At 37.6% G+C, this 25,111-nt stretch overlaps 1 protein-coding gene across 1 annotated transcript in view; it reads left to right on the top strand.

Moving 5' to 3' along the window:
* The window catches only part of PARP8 (poly(ADP-ribose) polymerase family member 8), a 120,758-nt gene that overhangs the window by 52,374 nt on the left and 43,273 nt on the right, over positions 1 to 25,111 (top strand). The window contains exons 3-10 of the mRNA XM_075739557.1: positions 2,329 to 2,366; positions 8,106 to 8,195; positions 9,530 to 9,600; positions 12,037 to 12,114; positions 16,637 to 16,731; positions 20,220 to 20,280; positions 21,346 to 21,436; positions 24,347 to 24,413. Of these exons, the coding sequence (XP_075595672.1) occupies positions 2,329 to 2,366; positions 8,106 to 8,195; positions 9,530 to 9,600; positions 12,037 to 12,114; positions 16,637 to 16,731; positions 20,220 to 20,280; positions 21,346 to 21,436; positions 24,347 to 24,413 (591 nt within the window). The remainder of the gene's footprint in view (positions 1 to 2,328; positions 2,367 to 8,105; positions 8,196 to 9,529; positions 9,601 to 12,036; positions 12,115 to 16,636; positions 16,732 to 20,219; positions 20,281 to 21,345; positions 21,437 to 24,346; positions 24,414 to 25,111) is intronic.

Genomic DNA, 25,111 nt, shown 5'->3' with positions numbered 1-25,111 from the left:
TTAACGTCTCCACAGCTGCTGCTGCCACAGATAGCACCTAATGAAGAAGAAGGAAGAGAAACACACTTGCACAGGGTTTCTGCACATCCATGCATAGAGTATCATGTGAGGGGGATGACCTGTGCAGATTACCTGATCCACCTCCCACTCAAAGTTAACTTCAAAGTCAAGTCCACCTTTGAAGTTAGATTAGGTTGCTGAGGTCCTTACCCAGTTGAGTTTTGAATATCTGCACTGTTGAAAATCCTGTAACTTCTTCAGACCCTGTTCTTGTTCTCAATATGAAAAACTTTTTTTTAATACCTATGTGGAATTTCCCTGCTTTTCTGCAGTTTTTAAATTGGATTGAGATAGTTTTGAGTTAGAATATGGAGTTCTAGAAAGATTTTTCTTTTCTTGGAATAAAATTCCACACTTGAAGATAATCCTATATAACAAGACTCAAACAAACCCGTACACAGTAATTCTGTAGGCAACAAAGAGATGTGCAAGCAGCCAGTCTAAAAGAGTAAGACTGAAGTACCTCTTTCGGTAGTAGAAGGATGAAGTCATGGTTACAAACACAACCTCTAGAAGATGGATTTTGGTAAGAACAGGCCCTTAGTTAACTTCTTGGATTTGGTTTTGTTGGGGGTTTTTTTTGGCACCACAGGGCAAAGTTCTCCACACATGACTGCACTAAGATATAACTTTTCCTTATTTTGGAATATTTTCCTATTTAAAATAGTGATATTTTATACCATGACAGATTCATTAGATTTAAATACCCAAGTCTTTAGGGAAAATGCTCCAAGATGAGGGAATACAGATACTGCCTATTCCAAATGTTTAAATAATTAAAAGAGAAAAATCACAAAATGTTGAATTTGCACAGTGATGAGATTTAATTCTGGATTGACTGAGGCTATCAAGAGTTGTATGGCTAAATCTGTTGTCAGCTGTAATAAACACTCTTTCTGCTTCAATTTATGTGAACATTTGCAGCTGTTGAAGAAACAGGCATCCTTGCTTCTTAGTCAAACAATACACAAAATGAATTACACTAGAATAGATGATGTCCAAAAACAGGTAACAGAACTGTGTGGTAATAGATTGACTTACTTACAGAAGAAAGTGTGAGGGACCTACTTTTTCATATTGATTGCCTCCTACAGTCATTGGATTGTGAAAGTGGAGCTCATTTAATGGAAGTCCTTGAGAGAGAAAAAGAAAAAAATAATACATAAGTTTATTTCACAGTCTACATGGAAGCTGTATTCCTGTAATTTAGAAAGATCCACTGAATCCATTTTCAATGATGTACAATATATACCAAAATTTATTAAGAGGACTGTGCAATCCTGCCTTTGTCTGTCTGCTTAACTTGCTACAGACATGAACACACACCATGTATTATTTAAATGTGTAAGTTGACACATACGATTTATAGAATTTAGAAGTGGAAAGAACATGAATTATACAACAGAAAGCTTTCAGCATGCTGCAGAGTTGAATGGTTTTAATGCAAAGTGAAGATGCACATCAACCTTAAAAAAAAAATCAGAGGGACTCGGTGGGTAGTTAGATAATGGAGCAGACCGTCGTGCCCACTTGTCCAGCTCTCAGCACTGAATTTAGTGAAGATTCTACTGGGTAGTAGGGAAAGCACATGTGGGCTGAGCTGGAGGACCAGGACAGTGTGTTTGTATGATTGTTTTCTGATGAAACAGATTCAGGTAATCCATGTAGTGAGGCTACCCTTTAGTGTGACTGTAGCTCTTTCAAATTTGATTTGAACTCAGCTTGACAAAGAGGTACAAAATGCCACAACTGTTATAAATATGGGGCTTGGACAAGAGGAAGGAGCCCAAGCCATCCAGAGCCTTTGCTGAGACTAACGGGAAGGTACAGAAGTGCCCCAGCCAGTGAGACAGCCTTCCTACTGAGTCTGCAGTCAACCCTGGAAACCAGATGGAGGGAAAACTGGGATTTTCTGGTTCTGGTGTTCAAAGAGCAACTTTTGTTTTTTAAGCATAGGTACAGATATTGTGAAATGTTACTCCAAAGTGAATATAATGCAGTCTTGATATTCTTTTTAGGAAGGTTGAAATCGGGATGTGCTGATGTAGCAAAGTAAGCTTTCAAAATATGCATGATGCTTTTTTAAAATTTTTTTTTTTTTTTTAGCTGGGCACTTCAAAAGCCATCAAAACAGCTGTTACCTTCTGTCCTGGAAACTGCCAGGAACCTATAAATAAACATAAAATAATACAGGAGCAGGAAAAAAATGTTATGCCAGCAGTTAATGTTGTTATTAATTCTGTTGTTTCTTTTTTTTTCTATTTACAGTGTATCCTATTCAGTGCATGTCTCTGAGGATTACCCAGGTACAGTGTAACATTCTTGTTCATAACACATGTATGCATGTTATGACAATTTGCTATATTCAGATGAGAACATCTGAAATGGTGTTCATGTCTTCCAGGTGCATCCTTGTGCTAATCGCTTTCCGTTAGTTAGATTATTTTCACGGTCATTTCTCCTTTTCAGGCGACATTTATTAGCTGGGTCAGGGTGAGAAAACCTGGTTCACAAGTTTACAGAGACCGGAGCTTGTGATGCTTTCCGTGTCTGGAGCCAACAGTGATAGGAGTGAGAAAGCACCCATCTCCTCTTTGGCATGGTAGATAAAGCTTGATCTTTCAAGAGGCTGAGCAGTCTGGTGCGGGGCCAGGAAAGCACTTCTGCGTTAGACCGTAATGAGACTACTCACGTTCTTCAAGTGAAGCCTGTGGACTGTGCAGTGATGCTTCTCAGGGTCAGTTGGAGCCAAGGGTTTGTGTATGGGTGTGTCTTTGGTAACGTAAGCTTGCAAAGCCATTCCCAGGATGCTCAGTCCTGCCTCCCTTTCATACTCTGAGCTGTGTTGGCGAAAGTTTTGTGTAACCATGCAGCCCATCTAGAGAAGAGGAATTATTCATATGAAAGACACCAGGCAAGAGCAAAAGCTAGTTTTCATCCGGCTTATTTCCCTGATTGCCCTCACAAAGAGACTGCACAGATACTTCAGGTAGCACAGAGGTTAGCAGAAGCAGGAGAAGGAAGGGGAATGAGGACAGACAGGCGCTGTGCAAGTAAAGATACTGTTGGATTGCACCACATTGTGTGTTTTGCTCATTTGTGTATTTAGTGGTGTAAGTACCATGAATGATATGAAACCCTCTGGCCTTTTTTGATCTTTATCTGTAACATCTCTGTAATATTTCTAAAAGAAATATATCTTGTTTCTTTTAGAATCTCTAAAGAAGTGAGGCTTTGATCTTCTTCACTGATAAGCAGTAGACTATGTCTGTTCAAAACACCAGAGTGTTTGAAGCACATATAGAGAGAAATCAGCATCAGCAGTGATGCTAAATACAATGGATTATGTGAAAGAATGCTATCAACCTTTATGAGAGAGGATTTTTTACCAGTAAAAACTAGAGGGAAAACTGCTACTAAAAATCTATTCAACATGTAGTAAGGGGAGAGACTGAGATTCATAAAATACACAGTCATACCAGTGATAAATTGATTTACTGATTACAACATTGACCTAACAATGAACAGAGGGACAAGCAGTTGAAAAAAATCTGCACCATATGTTATTAACAGTTTGGTTTTTTAAATGTCAGTAATGGATTTATTCATTTCAGGGATTAAGCTATTATGAAGGCATAGAACTTGATTTCTGGGAACCCCTGACTAAATGGCAAGCTGGAGCACTGAACCACAGCACATGAGATCTCACCTCCTGGCAAAATTCTGTCTGACAGACCTCATATTTCCCTTACAGATGCTATCTGCAGCGTGTCCTGACAGCCTACAAGCCTGAGTGACTTTGGTGTCTCTAAAACCTAATGAATACTTACTGCCATCACCTCCTACATTTTAAAGTCAGATAGAATTTGAACATTTTACACTGTAGCCAACTTGGTGAGGGGACTGTAAAACCAGCTGCATGTGTTTACTGATCAAGGCTTTGAAAGAGCTGATTTCATTCATATCTCAGGCTTTTACAGGATCTATGTTAGCTTTGTGATGAAGAGGTATTTAGGAGTGATGGTGACTCTTTGCCATTTTATAGCTTTGATCCTAAATATACTTGTTTTGACTTGGTGAGCCAGATTCTTTGTCTCCTCTCTTTGTCCTAAATCTCTAACTTAACATTATTGTTGACTGTGGCTCTCTTCTCTGGCATGTATTTTAAGGGATGTTTCAGGGATATGTCAGGATGCAATGGTGTCAAGTCTGGGAAGCTCTGTGCTGACGTCCTCCTCAACTGGAAGATGATCTTCAAGTAACGTTAGTTGACAGAGTTCAGAGCAACACGTGCTCATCAAATTACATTTCTCACAGGATAAATCTTTGCAGATTGAGGTTTAAGTCCATTAGTGCGTAGCTATACCAAAGTTGTATCCTCTGGAGATTAAGAGTGTAATACACACTGGATCAAATGTGGAAATCCAAGAGAAGGCTGTCAGAGTTGATTATCAGTTAAATTGCTAATGCATGCAATAAATGCATGAAAATAGAAGAGATTAAATTACTATACAAATGATGTTCATTCAGCCAAAAGTGATACCACCACAAGTAAATTTTAGATACTATAAGAAGAGCTTTGGGTACTGCATATACTTTAGCTCCCTGTATTGCTGTTATGTATGCAGTATCACTGCTTTGGCACTGATAACAGTGTGTAGCTATTGCTGAATTGCTTCATAAAGCATCAAAAGATTACAAACAGCTGAGCATTAAATCATACCTATGGGAACCATAATATGTCATGACAACTTTCAGTAATGGAAGGTGTTTGAAAGTTTCATAATTATGAGTGAAAGCTAAAAATATGCTCACAAAGGCACACTGCAGAACTTAATAGGAATAGTGTCGAGACAGTAATGTCTCAAAGTTATATGTACATCGCTGAAATTGTGAAAATATCACTGAAATTTTTAGAGGCAGGTAATAACAATTCCAACAAAATATCTCTGTTACTATTTTTTCATAACATTGACAGAACTGGGGAAAAATAATGCTCCTAAAGAGCAGTTATAGAATATAACATCAATGAGTAGACTAAAGTGCCATTAATACGAGTGGATCAAGAGTCCTGTGAGAACCATTACAGCAGCAAGCATTTTGCTAATGAATATATGTTTGGAGTGATACATGTTGACTGCCATAAACTCGTAGAACTGCTGTAGTCTTTTATCCCAATGATTTGTGGGTTACACGTGTTAACAGAAACATGCTTTTTGTAGATCTCGTTAGATTGCAACAGAGACGGAGAGAACCAGTTTCAGGACATGCTGCATCCCTCTGCCACGTCCAGGCACTAGGTCCTCTGTTTAAGAGGTGTTCCTGGGTTTAGTGTGTTAGAAACTAGATGCAAACCAAACGCAGTATCTTAATTTCAAGTTTCATTAGACTGATGGAAGGGAAGCAAAAAGCCCTAATGGCTGCCAAATAAAAAAGGAAAACAAAAACTTGGCAGTGAAAATCATATTATTCAGCTGCCAAGAAAGAATGACAATGGGCATAAAAATATAATTAAAATCTATAAAACCTGTAATTGACCAGTCCTTTTTTTCCATATATATATATCTTGGTAACTGTCTATTCTGTACAGCACATATTGTCATTTTTCCTACTTTTTCATACAGCAATAAGTTCTAGCACATGGATTTCCTTTCTGCCATCCATATATATGGTGTTAGATCTATTTAAAGCCAAATGATGGCCTCTGTAATTCCAGCTCATTAGACTCCATTGCAGCCAGTTACACTCCCAAACCTGGGAAGGGAATGGTTGTATATGTGTATGTTGTATATGCCCAGAGCCCTCTGGCATGGTGAGGCTAACACTGAAATGATCCAGCAAGGTGAAGCGTGCAAATAGAAGCAAGGCGGGGGTTTGTGGAGAGGGTGAGATGCAGCGGTCATGGAGGCATAGTTCATAGCCTGTCCTGCCACATGACAGAAGTGGGAGAAGGAGTGAATGCTGGCAGTTGGCTGGAGGAACCCCATTTTAAATATACAATGAATCATAGAATCTTTAAGGTTGGAAAAGACCTCTAGGATCATCAAGTCCAACCATCAACCCAACACCGCCATGTCTACTAGACCATGTCCCAAAGTGCAACGTCTACACGCTTTTTGAACACTTCCAGGGACAGTGACTCTGCCACCTGTTTGGGGAGTCTGTTTCAATGTCTGACCACCCTTTCAGTGAAGAAATTTTTCCTAATGTCCAACCTAAACCTCCCCTGGAGCAATTTGAGGCTGTTTCCTCTTGTTCTATCACTTGTTGCTTGGGAGAAGAGGCTAATGAGACTCTTCTCTATGGTGCCCATCGACAAGACAAGGGGCGACAGGCACAAAGTGGAACACAGGAAGTTTCATCTGAACATGATGAAAAACTTCTTTACCCTGAGGGTGACCAAGTACTGGAACAGGCTGCCCAGAGAGGTTGTGGAGTCTCCTTCTCTGGAGATATTCAAAACCTGCCTGGACGCAATCCTGTGCAACCTGCTCTAGGTGATTCTGCTTTACCAGGGGGGTTGGACTAGATGGTCTCCAGAGGTCCCTTCCAACCTCTGTCAAGCTGGAATTCTGTGAATCTGTGATGCTGTGGCTCTGAAACATACCCCTGTGCCAAGTGCGTAGCCAAGCAGACAGACTGAGCTGATGGAGCAGGTTGCTGTGCCCGCTGGAGCGCAGAGCTCAGGGAAACGTGGTGTCGGCCTCCTGCAGCAATTGCTTGCTTGCAATATGTGTATGTTGAGCTGAGCACAGATCACTCGGATTACCTCATGGGACAGCACAGGAGTGGAAGTAGGCGGAGGTGTGGGATAGTGTCAGACTCTGAAGATGTGTGTGAATGAGGCAGAAAGGCTGTTTCACAGGCAGCGGGCTGGGGAAGCCCCATGCGCCTGTCCGTGTGCGGTAGTGCAGCTCCTAGTTTGCAAAGGTAGACCTGTGCAAGAAAGGGGCGGCAGCACTGTGGCTTCATCTTGATACAAGCTGCAAAGAACCTCTGAATACAAAGGATAATATTACTGAACTTACTGCTCAATTAATGCTAACATCTTTAACATTTCACTGGAAGCACTGTGGTCAAAGGCTTTGAGATTGTAGCAGTGTGCGTAAAATTACATGTGAGTTCATGCACTTTGCTGATGTGGGACTTAGAGTGTTCAGAATGATGATAGATCAAGTCCTTGTTTCAGTTCTCTTAATAAGTCTCTTTATCCGTGATTATCTTAATTGTCAGCCTCACTGCTCTAGAGCATAAGTTTCAATTCAGACCAGATCAGTAGAAAATGAAATATTACTTTCATAGGCAGTTCAGCAATTCATGCAAAATTAGCTTCTGCAGATACTACATAGAAACTTGCTGCTCCTTGTTTGTTGTTACTAAATGTTTGATTGGTAAGCAAAAGAAGAAACCAAACCAAAAGCACAACATACACACCCTCAGCCTAATCCCTACATTTTGTAAGAAAATTTGGTACAGATTTTCTGTATTCAAATCCATACCTAACATTTTTGTCGAGTGGGAGGAATTTTTTTTTCCTGAATCAGGCACAAAAAAGGTTATCCACTGATTAGAAGATACTTCAAACAACCTTTATCTGACTAGGCAAAATGAGGCACAGGTATTTTGCATAATGGAATATTAACACCCAGCTCTTCACTCTGCACAGCAGATCTAACTTGAGGTTTAGTGTCAGGCATAGCAAAAAGCATAGAACAAGTCTTTGTTTTGGAAAACATTGGCTCAAACTCCCATAATCCTCCTGGGACGGTTCAGAGCAGTGCTTGGTGTGATTAACAAAAGCCATGACATCAGACTCCAGGGATTTGCTTGTATAAAACTTGGGTCTGAATCTTCCATCCTTTTGGTATTTTTCCTTTTGTTAGCAATCTCGAGGAAAAAAACCATACACCAGAAACATGAAAGTGCTCTGCTTCTCTAACCATCCGGGGAGTAATTCCTTATGGTACAAGGCTGGGATGGGCAACGTGGGAAGAGGCTGGCAGAGCACGACTGGACTTTACCTGCAAGGTGTTTTTCTTTCGTAGATAACACTTATGTTTCCAGTTCTGATAACGACGAAGATGTGTTAGTTACAACAGAGCCGATTCCAGTAATTTTCCACCAAATTGCTACAGGTAATCTTATGTCCCAACTCTTTTATCAAGTTCATATTTTGTGAGGAAAGACAAAATGTTGCCTGCACTTAAAGGGAGATATGTTAATGTGTGCAGCTGTACAGTTTGCTATTTTCTCACAGCTCTTTCTTGCTGTAGTAAATTGTCCTACATTTCAGAATAGAAGAAATTAAAATATTTCTTTTGGGGATCACCATGATTGTGCAGGCAGAATGTATTTTATTCTTTTAATGTCTTGCAGTCTGTACTAAAGCAGTTCTCCTTGAATACAGTTAGAGGTGCTTAATACTTCCCAATTATAAGTTTTCGTGCTCACTTGCTTAAAACTTCACTGAACCTTCACCATTAGGGATGAAACAGCCTATAACTACCATTGCCTCTGCTGAATTATTTCAGGAATTTTCAAACAAAATGGTTCAGCTGTTTCACTAAATTAGGCTGTAGAAAAAAAATATATTTTTTCCAGTGATTTTGGGAACCTCTCATTTGAAATTATTTCCGTACTTTCAAGAAGTGTTTGATACATGAAAGGGTATGCTTTTCAGACATATAGGCACATTCATAAAATATATAATCAAGATTTATGCATACTCTATAGAGACTTTCTGGATTTTAGCAGCCAAACTCCCTGATGATTTCAGGCTGCAGGAGAAACTGCATAGAGCAGTCTTAATTCTGGCAGTTCTTCAGATAGGAACACTTGACTTTGTGGTCTTTTTATTATTATTACAATGCTTTAGGGCTTTTTTTGCATAACGCAGAATTACTTTGAATTCCACTGGAAAGCCAGTATGATCTTCAGTCTCTGATCTCATTTATACTCATGTAAAACAAGAATAATTTTACTGAAGTTGGTGCAGTGGCACCCAAACAAAAGCTGGCCATAAAAGTCAGAAGTTTAAGATGAATTTTACTTACAAATATTTCTGTAATTTACAAACAAATAAAGCCTGTCATTTAAAATAGAATAAAAAACTATGTTTTTGTATAGAAAATGATCTGATTTAATTTTGCTGAGGGGTTTTGATTTTTCATTCTTTTATAAAGTATTCAAAATCAATGAATGACACTAAATTGTAAATCACAGACTGGTAAAAACAAATCTCTTAGATGGACCAGCTGAGTTTCATTTCACAGTTAAAAATGTGAGTCTTCTGAGATGTAGGGGCTTCTTAATTTTAGACTGTTGTATTGTAAACTCGTTGATGTTTTTCATATCTGTAACTTTTTGTTCCTTATTTGCTTTACTACTGCAACTAAGTATTTCAAGTCTGCACATGCAAAATTATTTCACATTTTTCACAGATGTTCCCTATTTTCCTTTTTCTTTTAAGAATTAAGAAAAACCAGTGATGTCAACTATTGCTTATCCATAAAATCAAAATTACAAAGGGAGAATGGAGACGTAAGTATTTCTTAACATAAGTTATTTTAAGAAACAACAGAACATAATAAAATAGGAATGTTTACCATACATTTCCTATCAAATGTGTGCTTACACAAACTGTACACATTTATACATTTTAGAAGATGAACGTAGTTCTCTGGGTTTCATACGTGGATTAACCAGTGAATGACTTAGTTGGGATAGGGATGCACCCATCCTAGGAAAGACAGTTTTGACGTTTATTTCATTTTTTGTTCAACAGTGGTATAGACCATGTCTGCCCTAAAAATACAGCTCTCCTGGAGAAGTAGATCATGATGCCATTATCTTTCAACCTGCTCTTGCACATAGGACCATGTCCTGTTATTAGCTCACTGTTGCTTCATGTGGCCTACAGCAGCCCCACTGGAGGCTGTACACCTCGGCATGATTCTATTCACCATAAGTAGTGTGTGGAGTATTAATGACTTTCAGTTACGGTTGTATTTGTGCTGTACCTCTGGCATGGGTCCCTCAGCAGTCTCACTGAGACATTAACTCAAGAAAGAAGTGGCACTAACGTAAAGTCCACAGGGCTTGACAGTGTTATGGGCTCAAAGAAAATACTACATAGGGTCCTACCCAAGCAAGAAATTGAGCATTGTGTCAAGAATTCAGGTGCTTGACTGAAAGACATCCTTTGGTAAGGGTGGTTGCTGAGTTTCTCAACGACTATTTTTTAGGCTCTGATACTTGTATTTGATCCTTGAAAGGGGGGATAAGCATGCCCAGATATGCTAATGTGCATCGTAGGGTGTTTTAGTAGATGAAACCTGATTTGATGTGAAAAGCTGCACTGGAAATACTTTGCTTCTACTGCCTCATCACCGTATTCAGTGCTTGGTAAACATTAGACGAATTCAAGTCTTCAAGGAAGAATTTACCCATTTGATTAAAAGCCTGAGATATAGTTAGCTTCTATGGGACAGAGTTTGAGCTTTTGTTTTGTTTTTAGTTGAACAAGGTACATAAATATGAAAGTATTGAAAGAAAAAAAAAACTTTAAAAAAAGTCTCTAACACTGACCATTTCTGATGGCTAGAGAGTTAGAGGTTTGGTTGGGATAGGATGGGTTTGTCACTATTCTAATGTGAGACTTTCATTTCTCTTTGGTTTGTGTTGAATTTTTGTTCAGTTGAGTTCTGTTTTAATGCAGACTCCCCCTCAAGCTAAGGTTATTATAAAACAAAGAAGACCAAAGTCACTTTGGTTTTTTTCAGTGAAATAGAAGCAGAAATTATTTTTATACCTTGTCATAGAAAATTACCATGAAATTGGCTGAAATACAATTTTTGTTCTATGTATACGTACAGTGAATAGAGCAGGAATTTAGAGGCAAAGGTAGAGAAATGGGATTAGAATTTCTGACCATAGAAATTGGTGATAATTATATATTTGACATTTATGAATATATGAAATTTAGGGGAAACTTCTATTCTTTGGTTCATACATCTGATTTCTATTCCATTATGGCATTTCTGTACAGGACAGAAATAGAAAATAAGCAGTAAGTATATCAAGTTAAGGTTGAAGTGAAGAATTATGATTTTAGCAGGTGTTCTTTAGGGGATCCTTGTCAGCATAAGGCCTAGAAATAACACATGGATTGTGGAAGACAAGAATTAATATCTTCAAGCAATTACATAATTATAAGTAAAGGTTCCATGGGTGAGAAGCAGAATATAACACTTCAGCTCATGCTGAGTTGCAGTCTGTACCAGGATCAGTTGTATTTACTTGAGTGCAATTATTCACAGAGCAGCCTATTTAGACCAGGTTTTACCTGGGTAAGCACATTACTTTCTAATCCTTAATTTTCAGTCTCCGAACAGAGCTAGTCAGAAAATTAATTTTGAACTTTTCTGACAACAGGCTGGTATTTCTGTTAAAAATATTAAATAAGCAGCAACCTGTCAGTTTTTCACAGAAAGGAACTTAAGAGATCCCCTGCTTAGACTTGAATTATTTCCTTAAACTATTAAAATTGATTTACCAGAATAAAGTAAATTAAAATTTTATTAGGTCACTGAAACACCAAATGAATTAAGTCCAGAACCTGTCTTGGTGGGTAAATTATGCTTTGTTTAGCAAAAGCACAGAGTGAAGTATTCCACATAGTCTACTGAATTCCCCAGTTCCTTAAAATACCACACTGTGTCTGTAGGCAAAGTATTATTTCTCCAACGTATTTCAGGGTGTTTTTATGTGCCTTGCAGGTGCTTGTTTTGTCTGATATTTCAGTATTCTTAAAACAGGTCCTTAGTACTCTTCTGGAAAAATGATACTAAACAATCTCTTCATAAAGGGTGCTATGAGCTGATTTGTAAAAACATAATTCCTGTAGTAATAATTAGAACTGTAAATGCAAAATAAGCATATCGTTTGTATCATTGTTAACTTTCCTTTTCCATTAAGGACTCAAGGCACAACAGCACAGTTGAAGAAGACTCTGAAGGAGATAATGATTCTGAGGAATTTTATTATGGAGGACAGGTAATGGAAGAAGTCTTTGCACAAGTTTCAAGAAACTAATATTTGAAAGCTTCTGTTGTTCATTCCATTATAAATATATGATAATAATTAGTTTCTTGTGTTTATTCAATGTCAATTAGAATGCCATGCATATATATACATAGTATTTCATAGCAGAAATATTGAATAAGTTATACTGTATAATTATATCAAAATAAGATTAGTTTGTTTACATTTAAAAAGCTATAAGAATAGAAGAGGCAAGTACTCTTCAGAGCATTTGAAAATAGAAGCCAGTTACTTCCAGGAAATATTCACTCTTCAAAGCCTATCCCATTATTGATACAAGTGGGAAATCAGACTGAATCCAAATCCATTTCCTTCTGGAGTATTGCCATTTTGTAAAGTCAAGAGCACTGCAATTTGATGGTAAAAATGGTTATTACAAAACAATTTTGATGTAGGCAATAGTCCATTCTTTTTCTGAGCTCTACAGTTAAATTCACCTTGAAAAATGCTGCATATTTCTAGATTAATGTACTGCTCTGTGTCTTTCCTTCTTGTTCCTTCAGCAGAATTAGCTATTATTACATGCTCTTATGTATTGGGAAATGAAATCTCTTCATCTTTTTTCCTTTTGCAATGTCAATAGAGTGCTTCATGCCACTAGTCTCTTTATTCAGATTTTTCTTACCTTTTTAGTCTAACTATTGCCCCAGAGGAATCATTCCTCAGTTATGTTATTAGAACTGTTTATTTCGATGAACATTTTAACAAATGACAGTTGCTGTTTATGCAAGTTGTCACTGCCTCAGCCTTGAGGCTGCAGCCATCCGTGCCCTGGGTTCACAGAGCCGAGGCGGCAGGAGTGTGCCAGCTGTGCCAGTGCATTGGGTCAGTGCAGAGAGCGTGGGATACTGATGAACGGGACATAGCCAAGCCTCTTACCTTGCAGAGCCAACAGCATGGTGGGGTTTGAACACAAAATACATGTTGAGGTGCTTTTTAAAAAAAACAAAAAAAACCCCATGCCCCTAAAAAGCTAAAAGTGATATTGAAACTGGAACTGAACAAATGGATTTTCAGTGGCAGAAATAACTGACATGGGGTATTGATTCATTTTTCTCTTTAGAAATGACTGCAGGAATTGCCTCCCTTCAGCTGCCGGCTCCTGCAGCCCCACGGAGTGCTGGGAAGGACCATGCACATATACTTCAGTGCAAAGAGAAATGTCTTATTTTAATCTGCTTGAGAGGAAAAATCTTCTGATTTTGCCCTGTAGTGATGAGTTGTGTGTACTGGCTTCATTTTTCAACTCTGCAGAAAGGGTAGTAACCTCAAGGTGAAGGAAAAGGCAGCAAACAGCTGGGAGTGCTTATTTCTTGAACAAGCACTAATATGTTTGGTAAAGGATGCCTGCCAGTGCCCAAATGAATGAATAAATATTGATGCTGCCTATGAGGTATGAACACAGAGAGCAGTACATCATTTTGCAAGGTGGAAAAGAGCTATGTAATAGGCAATACTGGTTAGTATTTAGTTGTCTTATATTTGAAGTGGAAACTACCTTATATTGCATTGTCTTTTTTTAAGGTAATACATTTAATTGAAGGAATTGTAACTGGCAAAAACCCCACAATTAGATCAGAATAAAAAAATATCAGATTATTGTGAATGTCTTAAGTATAGAATATTCAAAAAGCAAAATAAGGAGAACAAACAAAAGACATAGAAAGTATATTTAACAAGAGTGAAAAAAGAAAATATTGAATTTAAAATTTCATGGTCAAAAAAAGACAAAATTCTAAAGAAGACCTGTAGAATTAAAGAAAATATTGAGGACTGAAAAAATAAATAGGAAACCAAATAATGAGCAAAGTCCCTTGAGAGATAAAAAGAACAGTCCCTTTTCAAATAAAATGATTGTAAGAGTTATTAAGTGAGCACCAGGTGTATTAGGAAGACAAATAGTTGACTGTATACGTGGGGAACAAGCAAGGCAAGCTGCTTCATTTGAGACAAGTGTGTGCTGTGCCTAAAGAGAAAGGGGACAAAAATACTGACTGTAGCAACTAGAGGGAATAGATACCAGTGTAATTGTGTGCAATACTGTTGGAAAAGGTGGAGGTCAGGGATAGTTCTTAACATTTCTAAGTGGTGACAGCTGGAAAGATGAGAAAGCAGCTGATGATGTAACAGGTACCATAGAAGATGGGAAATGGCATTTGATGGGCAGTGAAAACAAGATATGACCTTTTGGTCATAAATCAAGTGTTTGTATCCACTTCCTAGGCACCTGCTTGTAATCCTCCCTAAGGATTTAATGGATAAATACTTTAAAGTAGCTAAGTGATTCAATAGCCTAAGTCCTATTGATTTTCATTGGGATTTAGGTTTGTAAATCACTTAATCTCCTTTAAGAATGCAACCTTTTGTCATTATATGGGACAAAATAATCTGAATCAGGTCTCAGATTAAAAACTGAGACTTTCTAACACAGACTCTTCAGACACAGCAAAGTTATCAGATTTTTTAGCTTTTATATTCACTTTCTCTGAGACTCTTTGTTAATTCTTGCTTTGAATCTCTGTCTTCTAAATTTGCAAATGAGAACAGGAGATTGAAACAGTAATACTACTGCCTTTGGCTCACTCTCTCTCTTCTGCTTCAGTTATAGGACATACTTGCAAATGCAGATATACAAAACTCTGGTAGTCTTCTCTGCGTACATCAGCATGACTGTGGCACTAATTCAGGGGTGGAAAATACCATACTGTGGTCTTATAATTTGCTGGAACTCTGCTTTGTTTCCTTTTTGAGTTCATAACCTCTTACCATCAAAAAATAGATTGGAGAAAGCATTATGTTGAGCAGTTCAGTTTCTGCATAGTGTTCCTTTTGTATTTTACTACTACTGATAGCATAAGACTGATTACAAAAAATCAGTGGTTTAGGACCAATAAAGGTGGCGGTTGCACCACAGCTACGATTTGTGAAATGATTGCTGTGCTCTCTTTGGAAGCCAGACAGCAATTATTTATGCTTTTTTATAGAATTCATCTTTGAGTAATGAGCATGTAACAAGGATTTGTTTTATTCTACCTAAAGTGAAGAAAAAATTATAATAAAAGTTTTCTTCCCGTGCTCTTCTACTTGGAAAATTGTTCTGACATGCCTGCCTAAACAAGGGAGGGATACTTGGCTTATACCCTTATGGTCATGAATGTAGTTGATGTCTCTGATAAACACATGCCAGTGCTATGCTGATGAGTTATTATTCTTTGCTGATTTTCACATGTAAAAAGTGATTGGCTGATCATTCTTTTAATTCTACTGAAATTTATTTAATTAGATTGAAAGTACATCTCCAGATATCAGAGCTGAAAGTGTCCAGCACTGGTCTCCTACAGATCTGGATGTACAAATGGAAGAAACAGTACTGCAGTTAGATATGGTTCTGCAATAGCAAGAATTCTTTGCAGGAATTCCTGTATAAGGAGATATATATATATATGTCTAAAGGGATAAATTGCACGCTTGTGCTTTGCTCTCTGAAGCCAAATCCTACTCTCATCTCTGAATCTGTCCAAATCTAGGGAGTTCATCGACTTTTGTGGAATTACTGTCATTCTAATTGTTGTAAAGAAGTAGAATTAGGTTCACACAATCAGGAGCATATTGCTTAACGAGGCAGTAGTAATAGACTGTGAATAGAATGTTACAAGCCTAAAGAGATATTTTGGTTCTTTATGAAGATAGGAGGATATTAATTGTTTTTACTTCATACAGTCCAACCAAACGAGCTCACAAATTTTGCTTTATAGTGTAAGCACTAACATAACTGTTTCTATTTTTCATGTAGAGTTTGAAAAAAAAAAGGGAAGAGGTCTAAATACATGTTTCTTTACACCATCTCTGGTAAAATACTTAAAATGGGAAAGTGTTCTTTAATTTTTTTTTTTCATCTGATATCACGGCACTGGTGAATAGAATACAGCCAATTAGTAGACTGAAAGTGTGATTTTGATACTTGGTATGTGGTATAGTTTCATGCTTCTCTTGTTGAGCCCACGCTATTCTGTGTCTAATATATCTAAGTGTGACAACAAGCCGGAGGGAGCAAACCTTTATCCTTTACTGGTTTACCTTTATCCTTTACTGGTTGTTTACATCCATACTGGGATGATATGACTGGGGAGATCTGGTTCTTCTCCTACTTAACAGTTTTAAAATGCAGAAGTGTCCCAGAACAAACCCCAAGACAAGACAGGACAGAGGGATGAATCCTTTGCAGCTTCTCTTCCCACAAACAGGAGTGGGACCCTCAAAAAATTTTGATGCAGAGGTGCCTGCTTTGCAAATCTCATTGCTTAGCAGAGCTATACCATCTCAGTGCTTCAGCTTGCTAACACAGCGTCCTTTCTGAACATGGCATTAAGTAATCTTTATGTAGCATATTTTGCATGGAGAACTTTCAAGAGCCTAGGTCATGTGCCAGTAATGAAATAAATAAGAAATCCTAGGATATTTTTTTTCCCGGTAGGTTAGCTATGATGGAGAACTTCACAAGCACCCACAGCTGGAGGCTGATTTGACAGCAGTGAGAGAGATCTATGGACCTAATGCAGTATCTCTCAGGTATGTCATTGACATTTCCGTATTCTGGAACCTTTAACATTTTGGAGATTGAGTTCCATGTGGACCTTCCCTCATTGCTAAAGCACAAGTCTCTTCTGGTGATTTCTGCATATTGTGTGGCAAAAGGAAGGAGCACTGCTGGCCTAGCAATAATGCTCCTTTTGCTTGTTCTTTTCTTGTGGTTGAGTACTGATACAACTGACTGTGCTGAGAACAAGCCCTGGAAGCCTGTTCTAAAGCATTATTGTCTTCTGCAGTTCAGTCAGGTTTTGATCAGACTGTTGTATTTTGTTGAAAATTACTATTCAGTGTTACTCTAAACCCTTGTTAAACTCCTTTTCTGTCATACTCTGTCTTTTGCCCTGGAGGTGAAGAAGAGGAATGATAACAGATTTAGTAAATGTTTTCCCTAGGGAAAGATTGAAGGAATTGGATTTGTCTATTTGGGAAAAAAGAGAAGGAAAAGACATAAAACTGTTCTCCTCCTTCAAAAAAGCAGTTTGTAGATAGGAGGAGTGAGCAAATGTTCTCTATTGTCATCATGAGAGAGACAATAAGAAACTAGCTGTGTAGCAACAAGCAAGAATTTGAGTAGATTTTAGGGAAGCTTTTTGATTGTGGGAATCTAAAGTATCCTACACAGAGAAGTGGTGGAACCTCAGTCAGAGGTGGATTGCAAAGCGTAATTACACAAAAATTCTGTTGGGCATATATGAGCATGCATGATTCTGCAATGGGATTTAGCTGTATGATATTTTTAATACTCTTCAGATCTTTTATAACTTCATTTTCCATCTATGCAATCTTAATTTCATAAAAATAACAGGTAGGCAAGATGTAACAGACCTGTCAGATGTATTACAAAGAAAATATCAAAGTTGTCATACAAACAAAGTAATAAATACAGAGAAGATAAAAACCTTAGACCTACATATATTGCAAGGAACAATTCCCGTTAACCTCTAGACAACAAGCTTTGTTACTTTTGTCTAAGAAGACAGAGCACGTCTACAGCTATGGTGTACTATACCTTTTCAAATTAAGTGGAAATTTCATTACATTTCAAGGACCTGGGGAACTGAAATCCAAAGAGTTGTATATGGGTTTAGGAAATGAATGAGATAAATGTTTAGTTGCCAAACTGATAACTGTGAAATTGAGAATACCTTGATAATAGGCTCCCTCAAGGTCCTAAAATTGAAACATTATATGTAACCTATCAAAAACTTTAATGCATCTAATTTATTGAATCAACTGTTACATTGGAAGCATTGTGATCTCCTTGAGCTCACTGTAGTAGAAATTGGCATCTGTGGCTGCTTTTGGCATGTGGAAAACTTTAATGCTTCTTCCACTCTGTTGCAGTTGAAAATACCCATAAATTCTTGGAAATGACAAACACAGCATTAAGCATTCAGTTTCATCCTTCTTGTGCAGCTGTAATACTTTGTGGAGAGAGAAGTCTGTCTGACATTGACACCCACTAAGATGCCTATTTCCTAGACAGTTGACCCTCTTTTAGTAGTCTATTGCTGTCACAGAGCAAACTGTACATGTAAAAGTGAAATTCCTATACCTGCATGCTTTTCACTACTGCCCTTTGAATTCTGACCAGCAAAGCCATGAGAAAGCCCTCTTGACCACTGATCCAAACTCTTCAGCATCTATTTACCTTGCTTATGCATTGATGGACAGGGGACCTCTGGGACCTTCAAAATCATGATGTGTTCATGGAGACATTGTAGGCAGCAGATCATAAGCTGCAGGTGCTGGAAGAAAACATGATTTCTTCCCCCCCTGTCAACTTGGAGAAGTAAAACTAGAGTCAGCATCATGTGTCTGAAATCCATTTTCTAGTATGTAATAGAGTGGGTGCAAAGGGATTTCGGTAACTACGGAAATTCCACAATTATAGCTTACTTTTATGTTATCATTTCTTCCACTAATATTTCTGGGTTTTTTTAGTTCAACTGTGTTTCTGTTTAATTTCTAAAATTATGCTTTTTCCCAGCCTTTTGAATCTCAGTCATATGAGTAACACTAGCCTGTCTTCATAAATATTACTTAAGAGTTCCTAACAATCTGTTCTTTGGATCTTCTAGAAAATTAATAAAAAACCTTTGAGGCCACTGTTGTGTAGGACAGTGGTTAAGCCATGCAGCAGATGGAGAATTTCACTGTTGCAAAGCCAGGTCTTCACTGAGCTGTCAGAGGTCAGCGAGCACCTGTACCTGTAGCTCTGGGTGAGTGGACTGTGGAGAAGCTGTCAGGGTAGCTGGGAAGCCTCAAGGTAACACAGCCCTGGCCAGTGTTTACCTGCCCTGTGTGTACCATGTGTGGACACCTCTGATCTAGAGAGAGACTTTCGGTTTGCCCTTACTGGAGAGAACCGTTGGGATGCTGAGGTTTGGTGGAAGGGATACCCTCCACCAAACTTCACAAAAGGTGAAGGCATTTCCAGTGTGAGCTAGGTCCTACCATGGGCTGAGAGGCCACTTTATGAGAAGGTAGTTATATTCACAAAGATATTTTTGTATTTCAGAATTACCTTATCAATTTATTTATGCACAACTGCTACTGTGCACTGTCTTAATCTAGTAAGCGTGGAAGTCACTGTAAGAACAAGCACGTAAATGCAGTGTAAAGAAAACCTAGTGACTAGAAGCTAATCTGAAAAATTGAGAGTGAACTTCTATGGTATTGTCCACGTAAATAATTTAAATGAAAAGGGAAGCCATTTTTTATTTAGGTGTATGAATGAGTATTTTCTAGCCCTTTTTTTCAGAAGTCTTCAAGTACGTTGGGGGAGGGCGATCAGAATGAGTCAGAAAATAAGAGGCAGAAAAGTCACACTTTAAATGTAAGATTTCAGATGGCAATGAAACATCTATGAGCATAAGTTAAATCTAAACCTTGGGGATTCCAGCAGTACTACGCATAACAGATAAAATAAGGTAACTGTTGCCTTGAGCACATTACAGGGCAATCTTTATGTTTTGACAAACAAATGCTTGAATGTATGAAGCAATCCCACAGGTATAATATGCCATCTTCTAGGCTGTGTTGTATTTGTCTTCAGTGATTTATCTCAAGCCTCTCCTTGTTACTGGCTGTTAACCTGAAATACTTTTGAAAATTAGCTAGAGTTTTCTTTTGTCATAAATAGGAGAAGTATGTGACCATTATTGTTTTCTTGATTTATTTGTGCAATACACAAGATGAAAATACATAGCAGCAGTGAAGAGAGAATTTGAGGGAATTAGCTGAGAAAAAGATTTAGCCTGTTTAAGCAAGATCCACTGAAAGAAAGTTTCAGTGCAGCAGACGGTCACCCAGTGGGAATATTGATCCAATCTATGTAAATGTGTATTTTATAACCATTCTGATTTTACAGAAAAGATTAGCCTTTATAAAATCTTCCCTGTTACAAGTACTCCTAGGTTGAGTATCTTAAAGAGCTCTAATGTAATGTAATTCTTTCCTTTCAGGGAATATGGAGCCATTGATGATGTAGATATTGATCTGCATATTGATGTTAGCTTTCTTGATGTAAGTAATCTAATCACAGAATTACGTAATGAACATTAATACCCATTTAATTCTGCTACACATCAGACTCTCTAGACAACCACTGATATATTCCTTTTACAGAGATTTGATCTTCACAAGTGACTATCACGTTATTGATTGCTACTCAGTGGGAAGGTTTCCTTTTCCTTTTATGATCACACTGTTAAAATGCTTTCTAGGCTTTTATTTACTGCATGTGTATTTCCTTTCAAACATGCTTTGCGAATGGTAAATGTTTTAACTGATATAAATGAAATACATTTCTTTTTTTGCTATCCTAGACATTAGTTAGGTGAAATCACTTCATAGAGTCCTGGAGGGAAGACGACCTTGGCTGGAGCTCTCCTGTGTGCTTCTCAACATCTGCAGCTGATTAGGGAGAAGCTTGAGTGGCAAAGGAGACACAGGACAGTGATGCTGTTGACTGACAGCATGGCTTCTGTAACAGTTATGCTGTCATTAACTCCACACTTCTTCATCTCAACTGTGCAGTAACTTCCTGTCCTCTAGACAGAGAATAAATGTAGTGCTTTTAAGGGCATCATTAGCTTTTGCACAGATATGTCATATTCTTAGGTCAGCACAGCACATAAGATAGTTATTCTTGGACTTTCTAAAATGTAAGAAAATCTGATCATACCTTGAATTATTTTAATGAGTCTTAAGGAACAAAAGTTTCCTTTGCCTTGTGTTGTGGGATGAGTTTCCATCTTTATTTGCTCCTTTGCTTCTCAGCTTTGAAGCAGCATCTCTTGATAGATGGGAAAGTGTCTGCCTGCACTGTAGATACAGTGTTGTGTATAAGCCTGTGCCCGGTTTAAATGAGTATACTCAACAACTGGAAGCAGTCTAACACTGCTCTTAGAGGGGCATCACCAGGCAATAGCTTGTCCTAAGTCTCAACTTTAAAGCTCGAGTAGATATTCCTCGACTGGGTAAATGGATGGATAGTGTTTATAACAACCCTAAGGTAGACTGACAAAATGCAGTAGTTTCTCATGATGGCTAATGGTGTCTGTTTGTTTTCTTTTTATCTTGAACTAGGAAGAGATTGCTGTGGCTTGGGATGTAATTCGCACAGAGCCTATAATAGTGCGATTGCACTGTTCACTTACACAGTACTTAAATGGTCCAGGTTAGTCATGTGTGTATTCTTCATGTGCCTTGTATGGTGCCTCAGTCTGAGCCATGTACTGAGTGATAGATACTCATTCACTGCCAAATCTTTCACCCTGCATGTGCATAGATGTACTGCTGAGAGCAGTCCTACTGGTTTGAAATTATGCTTACACATATTTCTATGGCTAGGCCCTCAATAATGACATGAGCATCTAATTTAAACTTTCATAGGTTGATTTTTGAAACTTGTTTTCCTGATACCCTTTGAAATGCAGCTGCTTCCCCTAGGAACCAGGGTTAAGGAATAAAGATCTACAGTTTCTAATATGTGATTTCCTGATTTTGGAAATCAGGGATCATCTGCATAGATGAGATATCACTAATAAGGTATACATACACGGACCCATGCAGCACATTAATATGCCCTTTTTCATGCACCTTTGAAGAATCAGGCCATGATAATTATCCTGTCAGCTTCTGATTTCTATATGACTGTGTGAACTCTGTGAATCTTTACATTTAAGATGAGTTGTTAAGTGAGTAAAGCTCATTACAGTGAAAATGGTCAAACTGCTGAATAATCAACTGATTTTGAAGATTTGGAAACATTCATATGCAAGAGTCAACTTCATATATATTTTTACAATGGGAAGTCAGAACTAAGTTGCAATTTGGATCATAACTTGCCTGGTTTTGGAGGCTTCCAGTGCAAGCTGTCAGTTCAGTCTTGTATGAGAGGGAGAATTCTGCCTCTGGAAAATGAATAGATATTTCCAGTCATAATATGTTTAGCAAAATCTGTCCCAGTGAGCTATTTTTATAGGATATGTTGCCTGCCGATGCTAAGCTATATTCTGTTCATTCGAATACGCATTTCATTACATCAATTTTGGTTTTTTTTAACTTGACTTTGGTCTTTTTGTCTGTATTTTATTGCTTCAATCTTTTTTATAAATATGCAGATCTCAAAATATGTATTTGCTGTAGCAGGTATCAGTGTTAGTATTCAGAACAGTTCTATCAAAATGTAATTTAAAAAAAAAAAAGTGCAGCAAATAAGAGAGGGTGAAGCGTGAAGAGCAGCATGCAGTAGGAGATGATCTAGTGAAATGAGAAGTAACAACAAGATATCTTCTGGACCATTGACAGGGTTAAAATGGGAAGCTTAGTTCCCAGTCCTGCAGCTGACTGATTGTGGGAATGCCTGAGTACCAAGAAAGGCAAAATCAGGGCCAGAGGCAAGTGCCTTGCTGCTACTAGTTTTATGAGCTCAGCTGCTGTTGCACCATGTCTGTTTACTAGAAAAGGACAATGAGATTCACCATCTTTTGTGTTAAGAAGACCCCTTCTCTGTGCATTCTTCTTCCCTCTTAAATATGTTATTTTGAGACTTCTGGACCATAACTTTATGCGGCATCTTTTTCTCCTATAGTACTTTCTGTTGATTGATAAAAGAGACAGAAATGCAGTATACTCCAAAGCACTATGGGAGGTATTCATACCACCTTGTAGCTGTGTAATATCCTGATTTTAGATAGTCATTCTTCTAGTTAATAGCTTGTCTCATTAGCGTACTTGTGGGTAGTTTCTCCCACATGCCTTAGAAACCTTAGATGAGGATGGATCAGCCTTTGGAGGTACTGGGCTGTCTCCTCTTGCTGTGGAGCTTAGACAACAATTGTAGTCTCAATGACAGATTTTAAGATTACTGGTCTAGATGTAATGATTCTCATTGAAAATATTCCCCACACACACTACGTGTCCTAAATTTGACAATCTAAAGACATTACTACCCCTAATTGAATCATTCATCCCTTTTGAAAAAAAAACACAACAGTTTGTGTTTAAAAGATGAGATTATGTTTGAATAATAACATTAGAGAAAGGGTTTCTAGAGGGCTTTGAATTAAGAGAAATTGGATGGCCAGGTTAGATATATTATTATAGATATTTTATTTTTAAATTTAATTTATTTAAGTGAAATTAAAGGATAAATTCTGACATTTTGAATAAAATCTGGCTTTCTGAGTGATCAGAATAATATAGCTTTTAGAATACTGGTTTACTTTTTCTAATAAAATTTGAACCAACCCCAAATCTTTTTGGTTTCATTCCTTTTTTATTTTACTGTAGTCATTACCACCTTATGTAATACAAAGTATAAAGTCTATTTGTGCTTGTAATATGTGTTGGCTGTTGTCCTGCCTTGAGAACCTGAGGCTCTCTCAACAAGTGCTGGATTCCATCTGCCACTTCTATCTAGCAAATGTTATTAAAGGATTTTAGTAGTACCAGGAGCTAATTTCCAGCATTCACCCTATACACTTTCAATTTTTTGACAGATGAATATGGATATACCAATGTTAGGACAGGTCTTGAGGAAAATTCAGTGTAATCCTTGGCCTCTGAAATTCATATATCAGACACTTAGATGACTATTGTGGATCTTGTATTAAAATGCCCTCAGAAAGAAAACCCTGATACTAATTAGTTGAGTTTATTCCGCTCTGGATTTTCTTCATAGTCACAGGAACTGTAGTGTGTAAAGACTACTTACTTGGAAAAAAGTTTGAGATGAATTACCAGTGATACATTTAATCTGATGCTGCTCTCTAGTACTTGCATAATATAAAAAAACAAATACACAGTTTTGTAATTAAAATTAGTGGGAAGAGATACATTTGTGGGAATTCAATTTCTAAGACACTAATTTGTAAAATTACAAATTATATTTGCTGATATTCCCAAAAAGACCATTCATGTCTTAATAGGCTTCAATGACTTGTCCCCTTTAACCATTGCTTCAATGGCTTTGTCTATAGTAAAGGTCCAGGCAGAACGGCATCCTTAAATAGGATTTATATGGTCATGACTTCTTGATTATTGCTGTTAGTTCATGTATCGACAATATCTCCTTTTTTCGTAGTGCCAACTGTGGATGTATTTCAGATCTCTACTAAGGAAAGATTTGGGCTGGGACATCAGCTGAAAAAGTAAGTAAGTCTAGAAAAGTGTAAAACCCTGTTTATAGGCAAATACTACCTCTTTTTAGTTCCTGGACCATGCCAAGTAGATAAAATTCACAGCTTGTCAGTTTGGTTGGATCCAAGTGTTTTGAACTTGGTTTTCTTTAAATAAAAAATAACAGGATTTGCCTTTTTAAGTTCAGTTTTGACAGTTGTTGGGGAGAACCTGATTTGTGCTGCCTGACAGGGTTTTCTGTCACTTTGCTGCCATTTAGGAAGTAAACTACACAAGTTCAAAAGACTGTAGCTAGGAGTGTTCGATGTCATGTTTCTGCTTAGATGGTGAAGCCTCTGGAGCAGGAATCTTTTTGAGCATCATGCATACCCTAAGGGGACTATGCTTTTATGGTGCTCTCTAGGATGTACCACAGTAATGAGGCCATCCACGTTTTGAGGACAAGAGGGAAGAATAGTTGAAAAAATTACCAGTTTCATGTGGTCATGGTACAGTTCAATTTAATAAAATTTTGCTGAGTCATCTTTTCACATATGTTTGTGTGTATAATAATACGACGAGAATATAGGCTTTAATATCTGACCATTGCAACATTAAGAATCCCTTAAGAAAAAAAAGTCTTTTACTGTTTGGTTTTTAAAGAAATTCACTGCAGGATTTTCATACTCTTACAAATGAAACAATGTTACTAAAATCTCTATGGTACATG

The sequence above is a fragment of the Balearica regulorum genome, chromosome Z (genome assembly GCF_011004875.1).
Source record: "Balearica regulorum gibbericeps isolate bBalReg1 chromosome Z, bBalReg1.pri, whole genome shotgun sequence".
NCBI lineage: Eukaryota > Metazoa > Chordata > Aves > Gruiformes > Gruidae > Balearica > Balearica regulorum.
This window is presented reverse-complemented; position numbering and strand designations above follow the sequence as displayed.